Genomic DNA, 24,343 nt, shown 5'->3' with positions numbered 1-24,343 from the left:
TATCCTCCTAATTTATCTTCATGTTCCAACTCAGGAGATGGGTGAACACCGAGCACACCCTCTCAGAATTCTATTTTCTTCCAATTAGTTACCAAACAAAACCTGAATAATGGCCACAGCCAGTAGAAATGGAAGAAGAGATGCTGAATGCCTGTATTTAAACAAGTGTGAGGATCACGCTGAAGGCAGTCCCTGTCTACACTGAAAACACTCCAGAGCTCCCTTTAGGTTCCCCCACAAAGCTGTTAGGAAAGCTAAATCTTGGGAACTCTTTGCAGGCTGCGGAGAGCACCTCATTGCTGGTTAACACTGATTATCAGTGTTTATCAGTTAGTTTTGTATACCACAGAAAAAAAAAAAAAAATTGTTCAGTTAACTTTTTTTGCAAGATAAACATCAGATTGCTTATCTTATGTTTAAGTTTAGGAATCAGAATTGAATCCTGTTTCTATTTCTGTGACAGAATAACTAAAGTCCAGATCTGTTTCTATCCCGTGACAAATTCCCTGACTTCCACGTGGAAGTACAGTGTGCAAATACTAGTGAATCCACACAACATCCACAAGGCCTGAGGGAGTGACATCAAACCCAGTGTACAAACAAGTGAATTGTTTATGGAACCAATACAAGAATTCAGTGCCAGGGCAGAATTATCACTCTCAATTTTCTAGTTTTAAAGGTTCATGATCAATTCTGTAAGTCATTCTGCCTTGCACACTGAGGCCACGTCATCACTCCAAAGCCACAGAGACAGCACTGAACGTTTCATACCTTTTAACTCCCCATGGCCCAGGCGGCCGAGCCGCCCGATGACAACTCTCCAAGGCAGGGATGTCATCTGTACAATACCAATGCACCATTCCCATAGCTTCTGCAGACCAATTTTACGTGCAGACAACTTGCTCCTCCTTGACCTGGAGGTTAAGGAACAACAACAACAAAAAGTAAGAGAATTGAGGACAATATTCAGATTTCTATTCTATAATTATTTCACTGCTTACCCTCTGTAGTTCTTACAGTTCTGTGGAGTACCTTAACTTAACTTTTACTAACAAGAAGCAGAAAAAGCATGTGTCTGCTTTCAGTACTATTATTAGAGTGACATGCAAGGGGTGTCAATATGAGCAACATACCAGTTGTTCTTGAAGACAAGACTTGTAGGTAGCATTTCTAGAGCAGGTGTAAGAATTAAGTTTTTTCCTCTGCAGTTCATAAGTTATAAAAGTGGCAACTGAATTGTTTTCACTGTAACGCTACCATGATAACATCATCAGGAAATACAATGATGTACAAAGATGTGCAAGAAGCTGATGAGAATGAGAGATGACAACTGTAGGCTCAGATATAATGTAAAAAGAAAAGGTTTCTACCTGTTTGGTAAATCAATATTAACGATGCAGGTTTCCAGCAATTCACCATGAAGGTCAGTGCAGGATGCCAGAAGCCAACGCTGATCATGAGACAAACAGTATCCAACAAAAAGCACGTTGTATTTCTGACTGGCCTCTCCAAATGTTTCTCCCAGCTCTGTCTGTTTGTCTTTGATGGGTGCCAATATGAAAGGAGGCGAATACAGCTGGATTAAAGGAGGCGAATACAGCTGGATTGGGCTGGGCCTCTGCAATAAAGTCAACACAATCATCAGCAGATCAATCAGAAACTGTTTAATGCAAGAAACGCACAAACAGATTGGCAGCAAGTACAGAAAAATGTGAGGTTTGAAACAGTAACGCAGTTCAAGGCACTCATAGTCAAGAGAGATATTGGGAAAAGGGTGATTATAGACAATTCATTTCTGCTAGTTAAAACTGATCCACTTCAGACCTTATCTAAAGATTTCTTTTTATATACAGGGAAACTCAGGTATGAAAGCAGTCTTTGGACAGGGCGATACCAGTCTCTGAAACAGTCCTGTTCAAACCTGTTATTCTGTATATCCTTTTGCTAAAGTTGATGCCATCTGCTCATCTCTGCCCATCACACACTGCCTACAGAAGAATGGGTAGCACGATCTGATGTGAGGTAGCAAGGACTTAACTCAGACTTCATGTACAGTTTTATACCAAGGCATTAGGTATAACAGACTTTCATGAACATCAGGCATGATGTCAGGAATTCTTTAAATCTTACAGCTTATAGTTCAATTCAGAAATACTTTAGTTTTCAAATCAGAACTGAACTGTAGATCAGATCTGCTGTACATGTGATAGTGCTGCTCTTTAAGAAAAAAACTACCCCTCACCCCTCAGAAAACCAACCTGTAAAAGGTTATAAGAAATCAAGGCCATTCAACACCATTTAATGATAAGCAGAAGCAAATTAGTATTGTAAATAATACATGGGCAGTCCTGCAGAGCCTGACAGTAGTTATTAAATCCATCTTTTTTTATTTTTTATTTTTAAATGTCATAAAATCACAGGAGGCTGGAAATGGAAGGGACCTCTGATCATCTAGTCCAATCCTCCTGCCTAAATGGTCAATTAAAGCACGTTGCCCAGGACTCATTGGACATATCAGAGATATTGGATGCCATCTCCAAGGATGGAGATGCTCAGCCTGCCTGGGCAACTGTTCCAGTGTACAGTCACCCCTACAGTATAAAAGTTTTCTTGTGTTTTTTCATTTAAACAGTATTTCTTGTATTTCATTATGCCCACTGCCTCTCATTCCATCACTAGATACCACTGAGAAGAGCCTGGCTCCATCTTCTTTACTCCCTCCCATCAGGTATTTGTACAGGTTTATCAGAGCCCTCCTGGCTAGGTAACTGCAGCTCTCTCAGCATCTCCGCAGCTGGCAGACGCACCCATCCCTTAATCATCCTTGCGGCCCTTTGCTGCATTTGCTCATGTGTCCATGTTTCTTGTAGTGAGCAGCCCAGAACCAGACACAGACACCGTCCAACAGGACCTCCAGGCTGCCTTCAGCAAAGCTGCTTTCCAGATGGGTTGGCCCCAAACCCACATTTGCTTTATAACTCCTCCCTGAAGAAAGAACACGATGGGCCTGGCCACACTTGCTCAGTAATTTAGAAACTGTCAGGGTATTTTCTTAATTTTTCTGGTAAAGTTTGGAAGTCTGCAGTGCAGACCAATAGCAAACACATGTAAAATGGAAAAAGTAGATATCTGACTAATTATGTTAAATGTAAGCTGCTCATGAAAACATTTGCCCCTTTTTGGGTGTCTTTTATCCCTTCAGGAAATTAAATGTGAAATGCAAAGTGTAAATTAATCAGCTTAGAGGAAAAGTAAGTTACAGTGTTTTCTGAGAGACATTAAGGGGCATCACGTTTCTACTTATGTCACTTTCTAGAAGTATCCTGCCCTGGCAACAGTGCAGGAACATTAACTGAAGGAGAGAGATGCTTACAGTGGTCCTGCAAGTTTATTGCTCATCCTCGCACCTAAAGAGCTTGAAGTATGACTGTTGTAACTTGCTGCAACATCCATCCTGCTGAACAGATGCCTTTCTGAGGGGAGGATGAGGAGAGAATGTGGAGAGGAGACACCTGGGGTGATACCACTTTTAGAAATCTTCAGTGAGAGCTTATGGCTTTACGTAATGAAACGTTGGTTTTATCATCCTTTTGAAACTAGGTTTTTAAAGCCTAACAAGCATGTCTTTATCCCAAAGTAAGTGTTTATTTAGTTGGTCCACTAAATCTAAATAAAACAGTTGTTGTTACCTTTCAAGGAATGAAAAACATTCACAGAAAGTAGGATGGTTTATTCTTTTGAAATCCCTAAAATTCCAGAAACAGGGCTTGAATATTTACAGTTTAAAAAACAGATGAAAGATAAGACCACTGAAATAGGGGGATTTCTCCACACCTCAGGGAATTAATATATTATCTGTAATTAGGCACATAAACTTATTTAATATATATGCATATATACGTACATGAATAAAGGTTGGACATAAACACTTTCTTGTAGGAGTGCTACAGACTAAAATTACAAAATGTCTCAGAATCCTAAGTAACAGCATACATTTTCTCTTCTTTCACACTGATCACACCTTTTACTTTGACTCAAAACCAGAAGCATAAAATGTTTTGGAAGCAAGTAGTCTGACATTTTTCTTACTACTTTCTATTTAGCCTTTTCCCTTTATAGTATCATTGTCTTCTCTACCTTCAAAAAATACTCCTGAAAGTATTTTTTCTACTCTCTTTTTTTATATATATTTGAGAGAAGCAATTAGAGTTTATTAACAGACTTTCATTTTTTTGACACCAATACTAACCTCAGGATTTTTGAGGGTCATCTCAATGCTGGCAGCTGGCCCAAAGCCTGTGAGAGACTTGATGTGAATCTGTGTGGGCAGCGGCCTCCTGCACTGGCAGTACACGGAAAATGCCAACGACTTCAAGTGCTGAATGTAGAAAACCTGTTCATCCTTCATTGTCTGCAGCATGTACTGGCAAGGCACAATCTATATAATTCATATAAACAATAAAACGTGATTGAAAGTCTTCAAAGAGCCGTTCATTGATACCAAACCAGATTCACATGTTCATTAGTCATTTAACAACCATGACACCGTGTATGTGGTGGCCAGTTATTTGTGTTACAGCACTTGCAGCCTCCTGTCAGGGCTGCTGCCCCGCTCCTGCAGGAATGGCAGCAACTGAAACAAAACCTGCTGTTTCCATTACAATGATACGTTTAAGGTTGCAAAACCTCAGAAAGCTAAGGCTCCTACTGTCCAATATAATGAGGAACAATAGCTGAGCAGCACTATCATTCGCCAGAAACAGCTGACAAACACAGCTCAATAGAAACTCTGAAGGAACTTTGGTGTCTGATATAAACATCATTGAATGAGAAACACAATCAACTACACAAAAGAACAGATTATTTTCCCCAGTCAAATCTTCTTTTTCTGAAGTCTAATTTCTCATTCATACTGCAATTTTGGAAGGGCACATAATTAATTACACGTTTAACACACATCAAAGTATACCACAAGAAGTAACTACTAGTGGCTTTTCAAAGCAATAACCTAAAACTTGGGGGTACTTTTAGTTTTTAAAATCCTCAGTCCAAAAACAAACACTTGTATTCAAACACCTTTAATTTAAAAAAAACCCCAACTTTTTCTGATGAATATCTTCGTTTGCAGGTCGCCTTTACTACATAATTCCAGTATTCTGAAATTTGTGTTTAGGCAGGTTTGGTTCCACAGTTTGTGGTCAGAATTAGCTATTTGTTTGCTGGCTATGGGGGCATCAGCACATTCTGAAAGATGATTGTAGAGGGCAGAATTAAGATTCTATTAAAATTATTTATGTGGTTGTTTCTCTTTTTCAATTTAGTAAACAGCAATCTTATCCTGCTGTTCAGTTTTATTGGTTTCAAAAAGTTATGTGAAGCAGGACACTTAAATTTACATGCTCAACCAGCAAGAAACAGAACTGCAATAATATTTGAGTTTGGAGGTTAAGACCCATCTGCACAACAAGAACAGGAAGGAGAAATGGCACAGCATTCCTTCAGAAGTAAACCAAGCATAACAAAAACAATGTTTTCATTCAGTTCAAAACCTTTTTAAAATCAGAATTAAATCCCTGTAAACTCATTCTTTTTATTTTATTGTTGACAAATACAATGTCCAACAGGTGGCTGTGGAAATGACTTTTGAACAGTGAGATCTTTGGAGTAGAAACTGTCAATATAAAATATTTACGTTGTATCTAACACTATGAGACTCAAGAAGATTCTTTTAGCAAATATTTTCAGTAGCAATAAAACTTAAGTATCACCAAACTTTTACTACTCTATGGTTCTTGCTTGAGCCATTACATCTTTGGTAGCTTATTTTACTAAAATGTGACCATGTGCTATTAAAAGACAAACTCTTATCCAAGAATTTCAGAAGCTGGGCTTTTCCATTCTGTGTATGAATTTCAATAGATCTGTAAACATTTGGGTTTGATTTATTTTGAAATAATTGTATATTTGTGTATAGTGTGGTATAGCTGTGAGGATATTGTGCTGGTAACTATATCATGTTACCCTTTATTTAAAGAGAACACTGTCTACTATTTTGACTTAAATTGGAAAAATGCCACATATTTTGAGAAAGTGCCCAGAAAATAAAGAGTACTTAGAAAGAGTTGGTAAGTCTGTTAGTTGCCTTACACAGACTAGCATACAATTTCAAGATACAGTTTACATGTTCTTGTATTTCAGACACTGTCTTATCAGGGGCTATTTTATTTTTAGTATCTTTGGGTCTGAATCAATTAAATTGCCCAGAGTCTACCACAGTATGAAGGTGTCAATCTGATTTTCAGTTCATCCCCAAGCCTGAAATATATTGGTGACAGATTCCCCCATCTTTCAGGGAATGATAAGGTCAAGATTACCAAAAATGACAAATGTTTTCCATGTCTGATTTGAGACACTGTAACTTCCAATTCTTTTTTTTTTATAATTTAATTAAAATACTTTTAAGCCAAGTTGAGCATACATGAACAAGGAATACAGAAATCCTTCACAAGCTGCTTCTTGCATGTGTTGCACACATACATGCACAGCTTGCAATCTCTGGCCTCCCATTCCCCCCCATTTATTTAGCCTGAGCCACTGTGAAAGAGGAGGTATGGCAAAATGCAGGCAGTCTGGGCAATAGGCCAAGCTCTGCTTCTGACTACACAAATTCAATTCCTAAGTAATTCCATAGTAAGTAACTATTATTATATGCCAAGTTACATGGTAAATTATTTTTAAGAAGCAGATAATAACAACACAATAGTTAAATTATGCATTAAATGTCTGGTTTCACATACTTCTTTTGGATTAAACAGTATAAATCAAGAGAATATAAAAAGCAAACAACTCAATATGGAAAGTAATCAAAGAAGCAACTGGACATTTTTGGCAGTGGGAACCCAAGTTGCAACTTAAATAATTGAAATCCCTCTTCAGTAAGCATCTAGTGTATATGATTGCTAGAACCAGGCAATGGATACTGTGGCTGCCTTAAATTAATTTCCTCATCTAAACAAAAGTTCTTTTTTAATACAGACTTGCACTGTCAACAAAATATGTCACCTAAATTTTAGGTATTATCTTCAATTTTGTATATTTTAGTATAGCCTATGTATCAAAAGTGTGACAGAACGACTCTCCAGTGTGAAGAGAGAGAGGAAGGTGGAATTACCTGGAGAATGAAAGAATTCCTCATATTCTCTGGCAAGTTATCCAACATTTCTGTGTAGCATCTCATCAAACTTAACAGCCAAAAGTTGGTTGAAGCAGATTCTTCATCTGCAGTGTAGGTAAAAGGATCCACCATGTAGATGACAACGGCTGGAGGGTAGGCATTGCTGTCTGCAGACTCGGGTTCGGTGGGAATCCCTATTCTCTCCCTCTCTGTAACACTAGACACATACATGGTGTTAAGTTCAAAGGCATGTTACAACTGTTATTTACTGGTTTTCTGTAAAGGTGTTCAAAGCTGAAGCAGAGGAGGAAAAAAAAGAGTACTAAGTGATTATGTTCAGAAGCAAAACTAAAAAACATGCCAACGGTGACTGAGGAGAGATGACTTTCACTCACAGCAGTTCTTAGTCCAAAATACCTGTTATTAATTATGCACTAAAGATACTTACCATGGAGTCTAACATAATCTCATTTAATGCAGTAAGAATATATTATGTCTGAAGAATATGGAAAAGTTGACTAATACTAGCTCTGTGAGTTTTCTTTTTATGTATGTGCATGCCTGGTTTTTGGTGCTGTTTAGGGTTTTCTTTTGGGAGAGGTTGAAGGGTGAGAGAGGAATTGAGAACTGAGGGAAAGTGCCAAAGTAATATGGAGACTAAAGTCTTCTGTTTAGTTACAGGAAAGGTTCCACTGGTAACGGAAGGAGCAACTGAACATTTTTTACTTGGTAAAACACTCCTCCATGCCTCCACCATGAATAGGAGGCTCAACATCTGTAAGTGATAAAAAGCAGCTGAGACTTACTTGGTCAGAAACCATGCTGTAGTTGATCAAATGGTATTTTGCATAGATCCAGTGAACAGATGTCTTAAGGATAACCTGAACTACAACAGGATGTGGGCTTTTCACTTAAGATACAGGAACTCCATAACATATATCATGACTGTCAGTAATATGCATTATTATGAGAGTAATGAAAAACACGTTCACTCAGGAAGTTACTTACACAAGATGTTAAAAAAACCTTTGCCTAATTTTTATGTTTGATGGATGACTATTTATAACGAAGTCTTTAAAAAAGTTGTGCTGCTAAAATTTATTTTAAAGTAACATCAGTATAATCCCGTTTCCTGACCTCAGTGTACCTGCTTGCAAAATAACCCTTGCAATGCAAGCAAATTAGGAAAAAAATCCATGGACTGCATTTTGTATCTGTTAATGTTACAGGTGTGCTGGAGTCACCCACAAGTGTGCCACAGGCGATATCCTGCAGTACCTGACACGGGTGAGACCAAGCCAGCAGACGTGGCACAGGACCTGAGACACCCTGTGTTTCTCTTGTATGCGAATGCAGGCCAGCTGGGGTATCCTGAGCATCTCAAACTAACTACAACACCCACGTGCATGCAGTTTAATCAAGCTTTGTTCCTGTAATGAAAAAGAGGAGGTTTGTTTTTTTCAACTCCCCTTTATCAGTAAGTGCTGGAAACAAATAAAAACGGGCCCTGCTTGACTTACAAGTGGTCAAGTAGCACTGCATACGTCAGAGGGCCCTCTCCTTTCAAGGATTTACATATGGCTTAAAGGTTATGAGTTGTCTGAAAGCAGGAGAACAGTGGATTTAATTAGGTACCTTGAAATATTTGAGCACTTCAGTAACTTACCCTTCCTGTCCTTCTTGCTGCTGCTGTGGTAAGTTTTGACCTGACTCTGTGTCTCCTCCAGGACCTGCACTTCCTTGCGAGCGCTCTGCTGTGTTTCCCCCCGTGCTGGTATTTTGCCCTGAACCAATGTTCCCACTAAACCCTGGAGTAGAGGTAGTGGCCATCTGGTTGACGCCAGGTGTTGCAGAAGACGCCGACATTTGTGGCACAGAGGATCCGGAGGATGAACTACTTCCTGCTGGAAGGCTACTGGTCCCACCACCGGGTGTGGAGTTAAAAGAATTGCCTGTTGGTGGTGCCCCGGCAGCTGAAAGACATGTTGGATTTGAGGGTACAGGTCCAGTGTTCCCAGGTACTGTTTGTGGCTGGCTTGCTGGCGCTGGCGTTTGGTACTTAGGTGGTAGCAACAGGCTGCTGTCTAGCTGCAGAGTGGCTAAGTAAGGTGCTGAAATAGTAAATAAAGAAGAAAGGAGATTAATGACAGTCTCTCAGATCAAAGTGAACTGCATTAACCATAACGTCATACAATATGTTCTGCGTTTTTAGACTATTCTGAGTAAACAGATGCTAAGTGAATAGAATCTCCATTGTAAATATTTACCTTGGAATCCATTCTTCAGGATTTCAGTTCTAACTGATATGAATCAAATGTGTTTAAGTACAGGACTGACTTTGGGGAGCTTTGTGAATCAAAGTTGGTACTGACATGTCATCACCTCTGGCTGGGATGTGTTGTGACAACAGCTTTATATAGTGTTCAGCTTTGCAATCTACTACAGGTTATGTCAGACTGAAAATCTAAAAGTCCTTTTTACCTGAGCTACAATAATGGCAAACTTTAATACAGTTATTTCTGCCACTCAGTATCAGAAAAAGAGATATCACAGTGATTATTTTTAAGTAATAAATGAACTAAAAAAAAAAAAAAGGAAATTAATATTTATTAGTTATTTACTCTCAGAGGTGGAAAATCACCAGCAGGGGAAGTTTCCAACACCGTCCCTGCCAGATGCCTCGGGTGTGAATTGAAGAGCCCAATTCCTCAACTGCCTGTGCACACGCTGTGTATTTCTGCCTGTAAGCCTGGGGTATTTATGTTAAGTAATGTTGCAATAATTCTTCCCTCCCATTTACATGGTGAATTAAAATTAAAAAAGCAGACTGAATGAGACAACAGGGTCATAGATGTGTCCTAGCCAGTTCTGCCAACCTTTCCTCAAAGGATGGGGTGAGCATTCAGCAGTCTATAGAGCTGCCCAGCTAACTCCGATAAGTTTGCTTAAACTTTTTTCCAAGACCAGATCACCAGTCCTCAAAGTAAGCAGACATAAGTGTTGTCACACCTTTTTCAGAGCAAAGAGAGCAAGCACTTTTCAAGAGACCACTTAAAAGTTCCTAGCTATTTTTAAACAACAACAACAAAATAGTTTGCAGGTTTCAGCTCAAGCATGGACCATTTAGGTGGCTGGTGTTCTGTGATCACTGCCTGTCTTGCTGACCAGCACTGTCTCAGCAAATGCATTTTCAGTGACATTCTGGATGGGTCTGTGTCTTGTGCTAAGATCTCACTTCTCAGTCATACACACAATACATGTTATGTTGCCTCTGGAACAGAATAGCCATGTCTCTCCCCAGGTGAAATCTGGGAGCAATGTTAGGGGAGTCCAGGGGCTCAGCCAGAACCAGTCTTCTGATACTATCCCAAATTTTATACTCTTCCATACTCTCAGATTCTAAACTCCATGAAACAAGCACACCTGACATTATGAAAGAACAAATATGGCAGTTTGCCATAACAAAACAAAACAAAAGAAAGACTAATCTTTTAAAATGTGTCACTGTTTCAGGATGGAAATAAGCCTACATGAGGTCCAGAGGAGACCATGACTTCAGGAAAATGTGATTCTAAGTATCCACACCCAGTAGATGGAGGCTCCAGTCATCAAGATACTGTTACTTTCTCTTTTTCACCTTAACTCATTCTTCCTTTGCAGAGTTTTAGTGAACTTGCCTCTTATGTAAATAAATGTTATTCTTGCAGGCACCATGCACACCATTCTGTCACACTGCTGTGATGACACATATCAGAAGCGTATAAACCACATTAATTTATATGTTCAGCCTTGTGTGGATCATCTTTGAGACATACAAACATACCAAACTGACTTTTCTTAAAGGGTAAGCATTGGCTTCTTAATCTGTGACATGATGATCAGACTGATGAACAACAACAAAACTTTCTAAAATAGGCAAATTAAACACAGAGGGATTAAGAAACTAAGATAAAGCCTCATAATACTTTAGTTTTAAATAGATCATAATCTGTACCTTAAGAAAAAGCCTCGTGTTTTCACCCACTGCAACTAACCTCTGAAATACCTACAGAAAACGACAGCCTGCTAGTGCCACGCTAGACTTACCTAGGTGATGCCGGCAAACTTGCGCGTAAAGTTTGAGTCTGGAATGATTGTCGCACTCCTCGGTGCCCCAGGGCTGGTTAAACCATTCGCTCACGAGCTCATCCGTCAGCTTTTGTGCCACAGTCTTCCCCACCCGCATAATCCCATCACGTAACACTTTGCAGATTGGTTTGTGCTGGCCAAGTCTACACATCTGGTGAGGAAAGAAGAAATGCTTGTAACTAGATGCCAAGCACCTGAACAAGTGATGCAGACTGGTTTGTAGAGTAAAGCTTTTATTACCAGCACACATCTGGCAGCTTCTTAATAAATATAAAAACAAAAGGCTACGTTTATCTGTTGACTTGAATTGCACTTAGAGCAAAACTAAGGTTAGAAGGTAATCTTACATATTCAGTAGTACACCCAATGTGCATGCTAAAAAGAGGAAATGGTTTTATCTCCAGCCTAGCAATTTCTTTAATCTACTCCTTGTTCTTTAGGTTTGGTTGGGCCTTCATGAACTGTATTAATATTAGTGTTAGATCCTCTGTAATATAAGAGAATGTGTATGGGAAAGAGCAGATGACAACAAATACCTGAAATGCACAGAGAATCAGTGTAACTCAATTAGATAGTATTCTTGGACTCTGAAAATGCAGAAAGTCCTCAAAATTAAATAAATTCTTATTCAAATAATTGTTACTTTACAAAACATGGATTTCTCCCAATGAACATGCAGCAGAGCAGAAACGACACTTAAGAAGAAATAATTCAGAGTGGTTCCTCTTTCTAACCTCGTATACAGCACTCAAGTCCCTGAAGAAAGTTTTGGCTCTATCGAGCAAGGCCTCATTTTCTGGACACACCACGATGTAGGCGACATCCCGATGGCCCCCATATGGGTCTAGCAACAGCCTCTCCCAGAACGGCAAGGAGAATGGAGAGATTGTCAGGAAGTCCTTGTCATAACCCACAAGTAAAGTTGGGATTGGAAGAGGCTCAGGAGATTCCTCAGAGCCTTCAAAGAGAAAAAAAAGAAAGAAAAAATGTTAAAATAACTGATTTAACTGCAGTGGGTTCTCTGATGTACCAGGAAGTGGGTTCTTTTACAGGAATATTGGAAAACACTAATCCTCTGCTATGCCAAGTTTCCTAGAAGTTTGACCATAGACTGGAAACACATATCAAGGCTGTATCATGCCTGATAAACCATGTTCTCCCACAGCCTTTTTTCCTTGGAAAAAAATATTTAATAAAGGAGAAGAAAGATTTATCTTGTACTTAAGAAATGTCATAAAATCAAAGTTCAGTCAGCCAAAGCAGAGGGAGCCAATCCAAGCACCATTTAAACTTTCCTAGAAAGTTGCAATAAAACATATTTCAGTATACTGTGAATACATGTATTGCCCTTCCCAAGGCTTAATCTCGTGGTTTTACTTTGCCATAACCACAACCACATCTCACAAGTTCCTATTAAATCAAAAGTAGTAACATGAATACATAAAATCTGATTTTTACAGTTCTTCATCTACCTCCACTGGGTTGTGCAAAATTACTAAGTAAAATGGTGATGCAAACGTATTCCCAGGTATGTAATACTATGCAAAGTTATCCGAATTCTAAAAATTGCCTCCTGCTCCTCTCAATAGGAAGTGCTCCAGAGCACGTGTTGTCCCACCAGGGAGGATTACCATCCAGTTTAACATGGTGTCTCCCAGACATTGTGCTCATCAGAAGAAATATTGTTGAAAATTTCGAGTAAAAATATACCTAGTTTCTGATATATATATATAGTAGAAACTATATATAGTTTCTGAAGAATATAATCCAGCCATAATAAAAACTCAACATTCAGTAAAAAATACTGAATCTATATCAAAGGCTCTGCTACTTACTATATGGTAATTTCAGTTTTATTCTCTGGTGGAAATCGGCAAATCCTAACTCTTAAAGCTACAAATCCTGAAAAAATTATTAGATTGGAAATACTCATGAAGGACAATAGCTTTAGACAGGAACCGCAGTTACCCCAAGTTGTCCCAGCCCCAAGGGAAAGCAGCAATATATCAAACATCAAGAGAGAAAATGAAGCAAAGCACGACGGAACTGCAGAATTAAAACTAAGCAAGACTGCATCGGTTAAGACTGAAATAAATTGCAGGCAGGAAACACATAAAGGTCAGTCATTATTTTGTAAACGTGCACATAGAAAATCTATTTTGCAATTTGTATTTTCCAGAAGTGTCACAGCCAGGAGATACTTAAACTGAAACTTCTTACTAAGGGTATGGGAAACCTTAGAACCAGCAAACCTATTTGTGGAGAAATCATAGCCACTTTTTTGTATATTTGTATAGCTCAGAAAGCCCCTTTTCCCCATTATGATTTGGTACTTTAACAGCTTCCTCCATTCATGTTATTTATCTACCATCTAGCTTCAGTACAAGCCAAAATACAGATTCAGACACGCACCATTTTTGGACTCTGTAAATGTTTATCAATCTGGAAGTGTAAAACCTCCGCTATGGTATTCAAGCATCTGCTTCAAATGTCTTTTAAGGCATTTTAAATCTATATGAAGAGCCACGCTCCCCTAAACCTGTATGAAGAGCCCATTTATTCTAAGGTATTTCCAGAAGAAAGTGCACATTTCTAGAAAACTATGCTTTCATTTTAACCAGTGGCATATAGCTCAATGTATGTACCATAGGTTCCCCGTCCTGCCATCTTATGGAACTGCTGCCAGGTGAGTGGTCCCTGCACGTGCTGGATGTTCTCCCAGGTCCTTCCTGTTCGTTTCTTCTGGATGGCATCCTGGAGAAAGGGCTGCAGCGACAGCAGCATGCGCACCACATCCTGGGAGGAGAGCATGCTGATATCCAGTACTGCAAAAGACAAAGGAGCATCAGTCATTTTCAGTGAGGAACACATAGAATTATTTTGTGGTGGCAACATTTTTTGGTTTATTGTTCCTTCGTATTGCTCTTCACAATGCCCATAAAATTTGTACAACTTTAATTATCTCAACAGCATTTAATGTGGTACTTTATGCAAACATTGCTGAAATAAAGCTGTCATAGTCCTTTTCACACACCTTTCAATGGTACTGTTGTCCAGCTCAGTTCAGAAGAAGTCAGAGCATCTTCAGCATATAAACAGGTAATATTTGATTATAAAAATCACTGTTTTTTCCCCTTGATGACATTTTTATACAGAGCATTTCTTTCCTCCTGACTGCTTATACCTTTCTCCAAAAAAAAGGGGACATAATTCTGCCTCTCCCCCAATACTTGAATTTGTTTTGCATCTCTGCTTCAGGTCTGTGAAATTCCACAGACTCTTTCACAATTTAGACCACAAGGTCTAAAGACAACTGGATTATTGGCACTTTAGATGTAATTTATAAAACCTTCAGAAATCTATGTTATTTCTAGAGTATGTTTATGCATAGCATTTCCCACATAAAGATTAAGTGGCTCACAACTGGCAAGCTTCAAACAAACGCATAGACATCACCAAAAACCTCAAATAAAAATAAAATTTGTTCTGACCCATACCATTGCTGTGAGGCCAAGAATGTACAGTGGCACTTCTTACTAGGGCTTCATCTACTTTTCCACCAGTGGGGTTGTCCACATACTGCCGGCCTTGCTCCAGGGCATTGAAGCACTCGATCCAGGAGTCATTGCTGTCGGCCTGCAGCCTGTCGTAACTCCAGTTCATGCACGGGAGCGTCTGACGGTTATTGGAGGACATGTAATCCAAGCAGCTCAGGGATGTGAAAGGCTGGGTGTGCTGATTCTGGAGGAGGAGGAGGAGGCTCATTGGAGGTTCCTGGGTCCTTCTAGCTCCCTCTCCCATCTGAGAGATCAAGTTGCTTTGACATATCATCAGCCGTCTTTCTGCAGCTTGGCCAATGTCTGAGGTCTTGCCAAAAATATCCAGCTCATCCTCGATGAAGAGCCCAGAGTTGTAACCTAATTTGCGGTTCATAATGGCGCTAAAGCCACAGGTGCAACGGTACTGATCCTCGTTCGAGGAATCTGGGATGTATAATCCGACATCTGCACCTTTAATATTCATGTTACAGGCGCATATACAACAACTATCAAAGTTACGGTCTTTGAAGATGTTCAACACGGAGTCTGAAAGAATCAAGGTGACGTACAGGCTGTGGGCTTCTGGGATGGGCTGAACAGTGGCTGGCTCCACAGAATTAAGCGGTCGTGTTGTAGAAGGGGTAGAAGCAGGTGAACCTTGATCTGTGCTGTCATATTTTACAGATCCTTGCCCGCTTGCAGTACCCCCACCTCTAGGAGTCCTTGGGGTCCTGGGAGTGCGTGGGGTAGGGACAGAGAAGCGGGGAGTTGCTGGTGATGGCAGAACTCCAGCTCCACTGTTGCTGGCCGGAGCAGTACTGTTTAGCGTCACTGGTGTGTTCATCTGAGGAGTGTTCATCTGAAGATAGTCTTGGTCAGCCAAACTCCCAACGCTAGGCACATTGCTACGAGAAATAAATGAAAAGCAGAGTCAAATGCCATCACAAATTGGTTGGTTGCGATTTTGTCAAAACTCATTTTTAAATATAAGGAGATAGTGAAAACTGAAAGGATTCACTGTAACTCTAGTAAAGAAAGAACCTTCCACTCATAACCTTTTTCTTGTGTCTCTGAACTAAAATTGTAATTCTCATCATGAATGCCGTTGTTTCATATCAGTGTAATAAAAAGGTATCATCTCAGGCAGTTAGCCATCTTAAAGGTTATTCCCACGGCCTAAAGCTCAAATGTTCTTGAGAAGAATCTCTAGATAAATTATCAGGTTAAGATTTTAGGATATTTGTAACTCTTCTAGAGAAAAGAAAAAGAACTGTAGGTGTTTTAAAGAAAATTATCTGTAAAGAGATACACATTAGTGGAAATGAGGAAAATATTTCAGAGGCATAGAAATCTTACTTTATTTTAGAAATCATCACGTTAAATAGCTGTCAGAAGTCATGCATGTGACACTTATATGATAAAGCCTCATGGTGGTATGCAACTGATAACAGTATTTCAGATACTATAAATGTAAATACTCATTTAGGATTACACAGTCTGCAGCACAATATGACACATTCCATTGCGAACTCTTAGTCCAGAAAAGCTAAGAATCACATTTTTGGGTCATCTCCTGTCATGACTGGTTTTTCTTACTCTGGTTTTGTCATTTTCTACCAAATTCAAGTGACCAGTTTGTACATTCCCATGAGATCAATCTTCTCTTTGGAATGACTTGTGTGAAGAAACAGGTAATGCGGGGCCAATAAAAAGAATAAGATCTTAAATTTTCTCTTTTCAAGTTGCTAATATGCTGCTGGCTTCTCTTGAAATGTGTTCTTTACATATTAGGGCAAGGAGAAACTGTAAGAATTCTGTGAGTCTCTTGATAAAGGAGGGGGAACAGGTTTTCCTCATGTTTGCCTATTCTTACTGTGTATTTTGTGTGTTATTTAAAAGAAGTATTATTTTAATGCTCACATATCATTAGTGACTTGAAAACGAAAATAGTGAAGACCTTATTCCTTAGAATCTTTTTATTACCTTTGAACTGACGTATGTCCAACTCAAAGGAAGACAGGAAAAAAAATGAACAAAGGTTTGAAGGAGTTCTGAATCTGAAGCATATTGAATGCCTCAGATTAATAAGAAAAGGTGACCTAGAAACCTTGATTGGCAATCACCACTCCGTCGGAAGCCTGCAGTAATAATCTTCACTCTAATTGGATTATATTGAAAATGAAAGGGTGTTTTTCCCCAACAAATACCTGAAATTAATAACCAGCTCAGGCCTGGTGAATCAGTTACTATTATGAAAAAACCTGAGATTTAAATTGCTCCCTAGGCACTATCAAGGGTTTACAATTTCTTCTTTGCAATTCTTTTGAGAACACTGAAGGATCCCCTTTGGAGCTAGAAAAGGACCAATTTAAAGGATTTACAGACTTGATTTAAAGATACAGGCTACTTCCTCTAGAAATGAACGCAGTGTAGCAGGAGACCTTTGTACTATTATTAAGCCTTTTAAGAGGTTTTATTAATTTAATGGTGCAAATTCGCGATAGCTTTCAAAATCTGTAGAAGTGAATTTCTTCCATAAACATTGCTAATTTCTGAGAACTGAGGAAGGAATATGGGTTTTTAACTTTAACAGCAGTGTTTGCTTATAAGCCACAGCACTCTCATACTTGACATCTTTTCTTTTAGTATTTTGAAAGGGGAAGATGGCACACAGCCGATCAGCATCTGTCTGATTAGCAGCTCCATATGTGACCCATTCAGGTTAAATCACAAGAACTCAGAAGAGCTAACTTGAGAACACGAAGAGAGCTGTCACAGGCCTACTCAAAATTTTAAGAGCCCTCAGAAGGCAAACTGCTATCATCAAGATCTGCTCTCACCAGACTGAGGCTCAGACTGAACACACAAGCACAAACAAGAGGGCAGCCTTGCCACAGGCTGGAGAACTGGACACTCAAATGGAGGGCAGAGACGTGGGAGGTTACGTGCATTCATTTTATTCCCTAACGTTTCTGGTTTATGTCAAATTACAGTATTTTCCTGCATCAGAAATTGCAATTCATTCAAGTAGCACATGTTTTGGTTCTTTTAAAAGTGCTAAGAATCTAGTGGACACACACTATAACACCACCAACTTCCAAAAGCTGTTTGTAATAGAAATGTTCCTTCTAACTGAACTGTTTTGGTACCAATGACAAATTATAAAGCTTCCAAATACATTTGCAGGTTCTTTTATAGTTCTGGTGTACAGTAAATCACTGTTAATATATGCAAACATTTTAACTAACAAACCATTTTAGATATGGGCACGACAAACTAATTTCCTACAAGCAGTACTTACTTGTAGCCATCTCTAATGAAAGTGGCTGCAGGCGGCAAAGGAAGTTGTTCAATTTTAGGAGGAACAGCCCAAGAAGGCCTGAAAATGCAGGCATCTGGTATCTTCAGAGGTAGGAGGCACTGACTTGGCAGTATCTTCAGTGGAGCAAATATGGAGGAGCCCACAAAAGGTTGAAATGATGGAACTTTGTGCACGTATGAAAAATCCTGTAACATCCAAGTGGCATTGTTCACAACAATATGGTAAAGTTGCTGTTTATACTTAGATATTTATTTTTAATTAGAACCTATTGTACTGTTTGAACCCTCTACAACTGCATTTTTTTCCAAAATTAAGTATACTTATTCATTCTACAAGACATTCAAGAGCAATTCCTTCAAGGAAACTCAGCTGAGGCTCCTTGTTATACTGAGATGCTATACAACTTTAATGTCAATAGATTTCACAATTAGACTCATTTAGGACAAGCTATGTCAGTAAAGTGAATAGTGTGCTATGAAATTTTCATACGGCCTAACTTTAAGCACCTAATTTAGGCACTTAAAAGATTGATCTTTGCAAGAAATCTATACTGACAATGGAGAGAGAGGCTGAGTCACAGTGTGAAGAAACCTTAGGTGCCTTAAATCAGCCTCTCTGAATAACCCCTACATTGGGGATTAATATAATCCAAGTAAGTGGACACTTTACACATGCCAAATATTAAATATAAAATATTTAAACAATCTAGTAAACATAGTATTAAATATAAATGAAGTCCAGTCAAACAGGACTTTCATTGCCTGCCATGTTTGTTTGCAGAGAATGATGACAAGAACTTCAGCCAGAGTTTCTAGAGCTATTCTAAGTTTCTTTCAGAAGAAAAGAGCTAGTCCTTTTGAGGCACTACTGCAAAGTAAAAATCATTATTAAAATAGTAACAGTAGTCTCTCAGAATTTCAGTATTTAACATCTCGTTAGATCTTTGCATTTTTTTTCCCTTGTACCTTGTAAAGCATTGAGAGATGAGAAATGTGTGGATTACTATCTTCAGCTGCTGAATACTCAGCACAAGGAATCTACTTACATGTTCTCAAAATGATTAGCAATGGGTTTAGGTGCTTGTTTCCCCCACTGGTGTATATGAGCAGGTGTGACACATTTAAAAGCAAGTAAACCGTGCTGTTGGAAATGTTATCAGGCAGAATTAAAATATGTATTTTAATACTCCTAAAATGGTTGTGAGGGAGATTAAAATATCTTCAGTGTCAATGATGCCCTAAAATCTGTTCCCACTCAAAAACTTTCAGCTCAACAAATTTCAATTGAGATTTTCTTTCCAAGTCCAAATTATCCTAGTCTTAAGCAAATAGTTCACTGAAGAAACAGAAGGAAAAACCCAGCAAGGTCTGTGGCAAGGCAAAGTCTTACAAACCTTATAAAAAACTTATTTCAGACTCCTAAAAGGGTATAAAAATTGGTAGATACACAAACTATACAAGGCAAACAGACAGCTGTACTTCAGCAAAGACTCTAAGATGCCTTTACTCATCATGCCTTCAAGTTACAAAGTTAGGATGGAAGAAAGAAGAGAGCTTGCAACAACAAAGCCGACTTGCTACACATGCCTAGCTGCCCAGCTGAATTGTCCTCCCGAGGGGCACACTGATAACCGACTCCCTGACACTTTTGTGAAGTCTCTCTTTCTCACCAGAGCTGTTCCCAACAGCTCTCTGCCAGCTCAGCCCCTTCACAGGTGTTCAGCTTCAGTTGCAGCCCCGGGAGCTGGTAACTCCTGGGGCTGACTCGACACACTTTACTGAAATATGGAGACACAATCCCTGAACGCAACAACCTGTCTTTCTTCTTTCCCAGGGATGGCAACTTCCTCCTGTCCCAAGGATAAACTGATTCCTCTTACGGAGAAAGTCACCCTTGACTTGCCTCTGCTTTATTTTCAGTCTGCTGAAGGTATACTATCACTGCCATGCAGGAAAACTTACTAATTCATAGCTGACTGAATCATTTATACTAAGATAAATTTATATATCAGCATTCTCATATAGATATATAGCCACTTCTTGTCCATGCAAACTTTAAGTGCTGTATGTCTCCATGTACAGCTCTCTCAGCAATGCAGATCCTTAAAAATAAGCCTTTGGTTAACTCCAACAATCACAGGAGCACAAAATGAGAGGGAAGGAGCGAGTGTTAGGGAGAGAAATGGCTGCTGAAATAGAAGGAACAGGCTGTGGCAGATTAGGGACAGCTTGGGCCTGAAGAAGAAGAATTAGGCTATAAAATCAAGCGTCGGGGACTACCAGGAAGACAGAATTATAGTGTGTATCTCCCTTTTTATTGCTTGCATACAAATGAGCTTGCTGCAGAACAAGGTGATGTGTACTTCTACACAGAAATGGGCATTTTAAAATAAAAAAAACTCCTCAGGCTATATGCATGGATATATGATAACAATAACTTCTGACAAAAGTGACAAAAATTGGCCCAAAAAGTTAAGTAATGCAGAATACACACAAGCAGGCAGAATGATTTTATCCTACCTCTTAACCTGTGCTAAAGATGGAACAATGAAATACAAATCAATGTACACTAGGTGCTTATGTTAAGTCCTTTCATGTGATGCTATGGAAAAATGGATACATCTTGATATGTAAAGTCGGGGAGGTGAGTACTAGTACCCAGCAGCAGAGTCCCCATTTAAAAATAGTTCTTTACTCAGATACACTATAGGACTCAATATAGGAGTAACTATGTGACATTACCTGACCTGTGTTATACAGAAAGTCAGATAAGAATGGTCCCATCTGGCCTTAAAACTTGTGAAGTAACATCAGCTGAAGAAGAAACAGAGCAAGTTCAACCCCTGGGCTTTCTCAGAGATTTTCAACCCTAACCAAAAAAGGCAACATTTCAGAGAGAAAAAGGCAGCCTTTCTACATGCATGACTTTTATCCTAGCTGCATCCCCAGAGACTGGCAGCAAGGAGTGGCTATACATAAAAGGTGCTACAGAAAAATTATCTGAAGAAATAAATCATTTAACAGCTACTCAGTCACAAGTAAGTCGTTTTTTCATATATGTACATTCTTTCTGTTAGGCATAGGGCTCATTTCACATACAATATTGTTTGTTTCCTGAGAACACAAAAACATTACAAACATAAAATTACAAGAAGAGAAATACCTATAGTTAAAATCAGGGCAACAATTAAAAAGCTCTTTTACTAGAGAAGTGTTTTTTTTTTCCCAACTAAAGACTGATACGTACTTTATAAGGATCGAGTTGACATTTGTTAAATTACTCTGCTATACACACTGCAATACACGACTTGTTTATAAAAATCAAAACATACATAGATGAGATTATAAAACGATCACATCTTTGGCATGTTACCTTAATTTCTTCAGGTTTAGGGCTACCTAATCCATCTTCTACCTCCATTTTAAACTCAGCAAGCTGTGTTGGAACCATGTTGACCATAGGACTTTCCATCATTCCCAAGGTAGTTACAGTCTCTGAACTTATGCCATCTTTATAACTCATTACTGGGGAGAAGGCAGGGTGTTGTTCTAAAGAAGGTGGTGTTGGGAACATCCTTTGGAGATCTGCCACAGCTAAATATGATGAAGTAATACACTGTTAATCATTAAAACACAAATTCTCAAGGAAATCCAATAAAACAGAAGAGCCCGACTCAATAGCAGCTCTGATTTCATCAGTTAAAACCTAACAAAGATCCTACAGACTTACTAGAGTTCTGTCACCAGGATAAATCCAGACGAAAAGTCAACTCCTAGGAATAAATTCCAATAATTCCCAGGGATACTTTGCAAGCTAATTGTTCAGCAGAAACAACAAACTGGTAGATACACAAATCCTATATACAGTTTTAACAGCAACAAAAGAATATTCCATAATAGAAGAGATTAATTAACAATGCAAAGTTCACACCAGCAACTGTTACTAAGGAGATACAGGGTGGTTTCTTCCCTTTTTTAGAGCTGACACTTAGCCCTAAAATGGGAGACTTGTGGAATTAGCATGCACTTAGCTGCATTTTTCCATTGACATACAGTCATTGTAGTCTCATTTGGTCTATAGCGACTTAACTCCAGAACAGAAGACAGGCTACTGTTGCTAACACAAACAGGCAATTTTGCTTGAGAACCAGACTGCCAGGCATCCAAAAGTGACAAGTGTCAGATGAAGCCACAAAATTCTAATTTTGCATCACAAGACATTAAGTCAGGAAAATCCCTGAATCTCATTAAATGAATGTAAGATACATAAGCCATCGTACATTCTTCTTCTTTGAGAAAAAACAAAAAATCTGGTCTAGTGGCAGGGCAGGGGGGTTGGAACTAGATGATCTTTATGGTCCCTTCCAATCCAAACCATTCCATGATTCTATGAAAACCCCAACAGTAATGCTTTATAAAGTGTAATGCAATCTAACAAAAAACAGAATACAGTCTTGTATTTTCTCCCTCTCTCTTTTTCCTTCCAGCTACCAGCTTCCATATTTATTTTGCTTAAAACTCAGAATATATGCTATCTTCTCCTGACGTGACTTAGAACAGACATTCTCTGGACATAACCATCACTCTGGTGAATTCACTATTAAAATACTCCAATTAGAGAGGGGTGAATTCCCATAGGGGTGTCTTCTTAAATACTTTTTCTGACAGACTAAATGCCCAATTCCATATCTATTCCTATACATACATCCAAGCCAAGCTGATAGGACACAAGAACATACTTGTATTCGGTAACTTTTGCACCCTAAAGATGATGGAAAATTCATAAATACAGATGGATATCTGACTGGTAAATACTGCGTTGTGGAAATATAAACTGATGAAACATAGCACTACTCTCAAAAATTACTTGAAAAAGACAGAAATAAGTGACGGAATTAGAAGTATATGTCATATACAAATACACACACTAACAGTACAGTTTTGTAGGATGCCGCAACATCAAGATGTGACTCCACTCTGCCTTGACAGAGCCACATTTCATTCTTTTGGGCACAGAGGTGAGAGAGTGACTCTTTATTCTTTAAATGAAGTGAAAAAAATCAAATAGGTGAAGTCCTCTCAAAATGGGAGTTCTGTTGGCAATAACAGTCAAAGCTGAACTCAAATTCTTTCACAATCTGAAGTAGCAGAGTAAATAATGGGCTATGAATTATTCCTACTCAGTTGTTTGTTTTCCTTTCTCAGTCTTTGGATTTAACAACAGTATCCTGACACAGGATAAATTAATATGAAAACAGGTTCAGCAGAATGGAAAAAACTATTTTCCACCCAATGCTAGTATGAAATACAATCTTCAGGACACCAGCTGGATTAGCTACTGCCTCTGTTTTTCAACAAAGAGAAGTGTGCTTTAGAAATTGGAGAAAGGGGGACAGAAAGGAAGGTTAAAATGAAATGTGGTCAGTAGGACTTCATGATGATGTACAGTTCCCTGCAGATAGTTATGCCTTGACAGCTGGTGTCAAGGGGACAGCTACAAAACAGAAGTGGAGTGTATCTATTTAACTTATTTCATACAGCTCTATAGTATATCATTTTCTCACACTCAAGCTCATTCCAGTTAGCAAAATTCTGCAGTGCAGATTCATAAAAAAGTTTAATTACAAAAAATCTCCCAACCCTACAGCAACAGGCTAACTATCATTATTCATTTTCATGTGTGTCATGTTTGAAAAAGCTTTGCATATTTTAAAAAGCTATGGATCAACTAAACCTGTCAAAATCCAATCTCTGTATACTTCAAACTTCTACATTTGAGTAAATCAGCACAGCTTTTATGGGTCCATAAAACTCTGACTCATCTCCTTCAGACTGTTTTTTTCTTCTCCTCAATTTGTTCTCATTACCAGCTGAACTTAATGAGAAGGCATTAAAGAATGATTTGCAGAGAGATTTGATTTCTGCTTATAGCAGCCACAAAAATCAAACATTCTTCCTCCTCACCACTAAGTAATTTGTAATTCATAATTTGATTGGTTAGTATTACACCAAATCCCTTCCTCCTCTCACACACACATGCACACATACATACACACATTCCTCTCTCATCTCAAGAGCAATGTCACCTGTATAAATACAATCACAGAATCATTTAGGTTGGAAAAGACCTTTAAGATCATTGAGTCCAACCATAAACCTAACACTGGCAATTCCACCACTA

The 24,343-nt window shown here is 38.8% G+C and overlaps 1 protein-coding gene across 1 annotated transcript in view; it reads right to left on the bottom strand.

The window, feature by feature from the left end:
* MED13L (mediator complex subunit 13 like) overlaps positions 1 to 24,343 on the bottom strand; it is a 200,075-nt gene that overhangs the window by 14,220 nt on the left and 161,512 nt on the right. Inside the window, exons 15-25 of the mRNA XM_026859606.1 lie at positions 21,536 to 21,756; positions 18,143 to 18,348; positions 14,800 to 15,746; positions 13,948 to 14,127; positions 12,037 to 12,260; positions 11,261 to 11,453; positions 8,841 to 9,285; positions 7,172 to 7,391; positions 4,250 to 4,438; positions 1,371 to 1,618; positions 772 to 914 (exon numbers count right to left, since the gene is read on the bottom strand). Coding sequence (XP_026715407.1) covers positions 772 to 914; positions 1,371 to 1,618; positions 4,250 to 4,438; positions 7,172 to 7,391; positions 8,841 to 9,285; positions 11,261 to 11,453; positions 12,037 to 12,260; positions 13,948 to 14,127; positions 14,800 to 15,746; positions 18,143 to 18,348; positions 21,536 to 21,756 — 3,216 coding nt within the window. The remainder of the gene's footprint in view (positions 1 to 771; positions 915 to 1,370; positions 1,619 to 4,249; positions 4,439 to 7,171; positions 7,392 to 8,840; positions 9,286 to 11,260; positions 11,454 to 12,036; positions 12,261 to 13,947; positions 14,128 to 14,799; positions 15,747 to 18,142; positions 18,349 to 21,535; positions 21,757 to 24,343) is intronic.

Source organism: Athene cunicularia (genome assembly GCF_003259725.1).
Source record: "Athene cunicularia isolate RWA chromosome 15 unlocalized genomic scaffold, athCun1 chr15_part1, whole genome shotgun sequence".
Taxonomy (NCBI): domain Eukaryota; kingdom Metazoa; phylum Chordata; class Aves; order Strigiformes; family Strigidae; genus Athene; species Athene cunicularia.
This window is presented reverse-complemented; position numbering and strand designations above follow the sequence as displayed.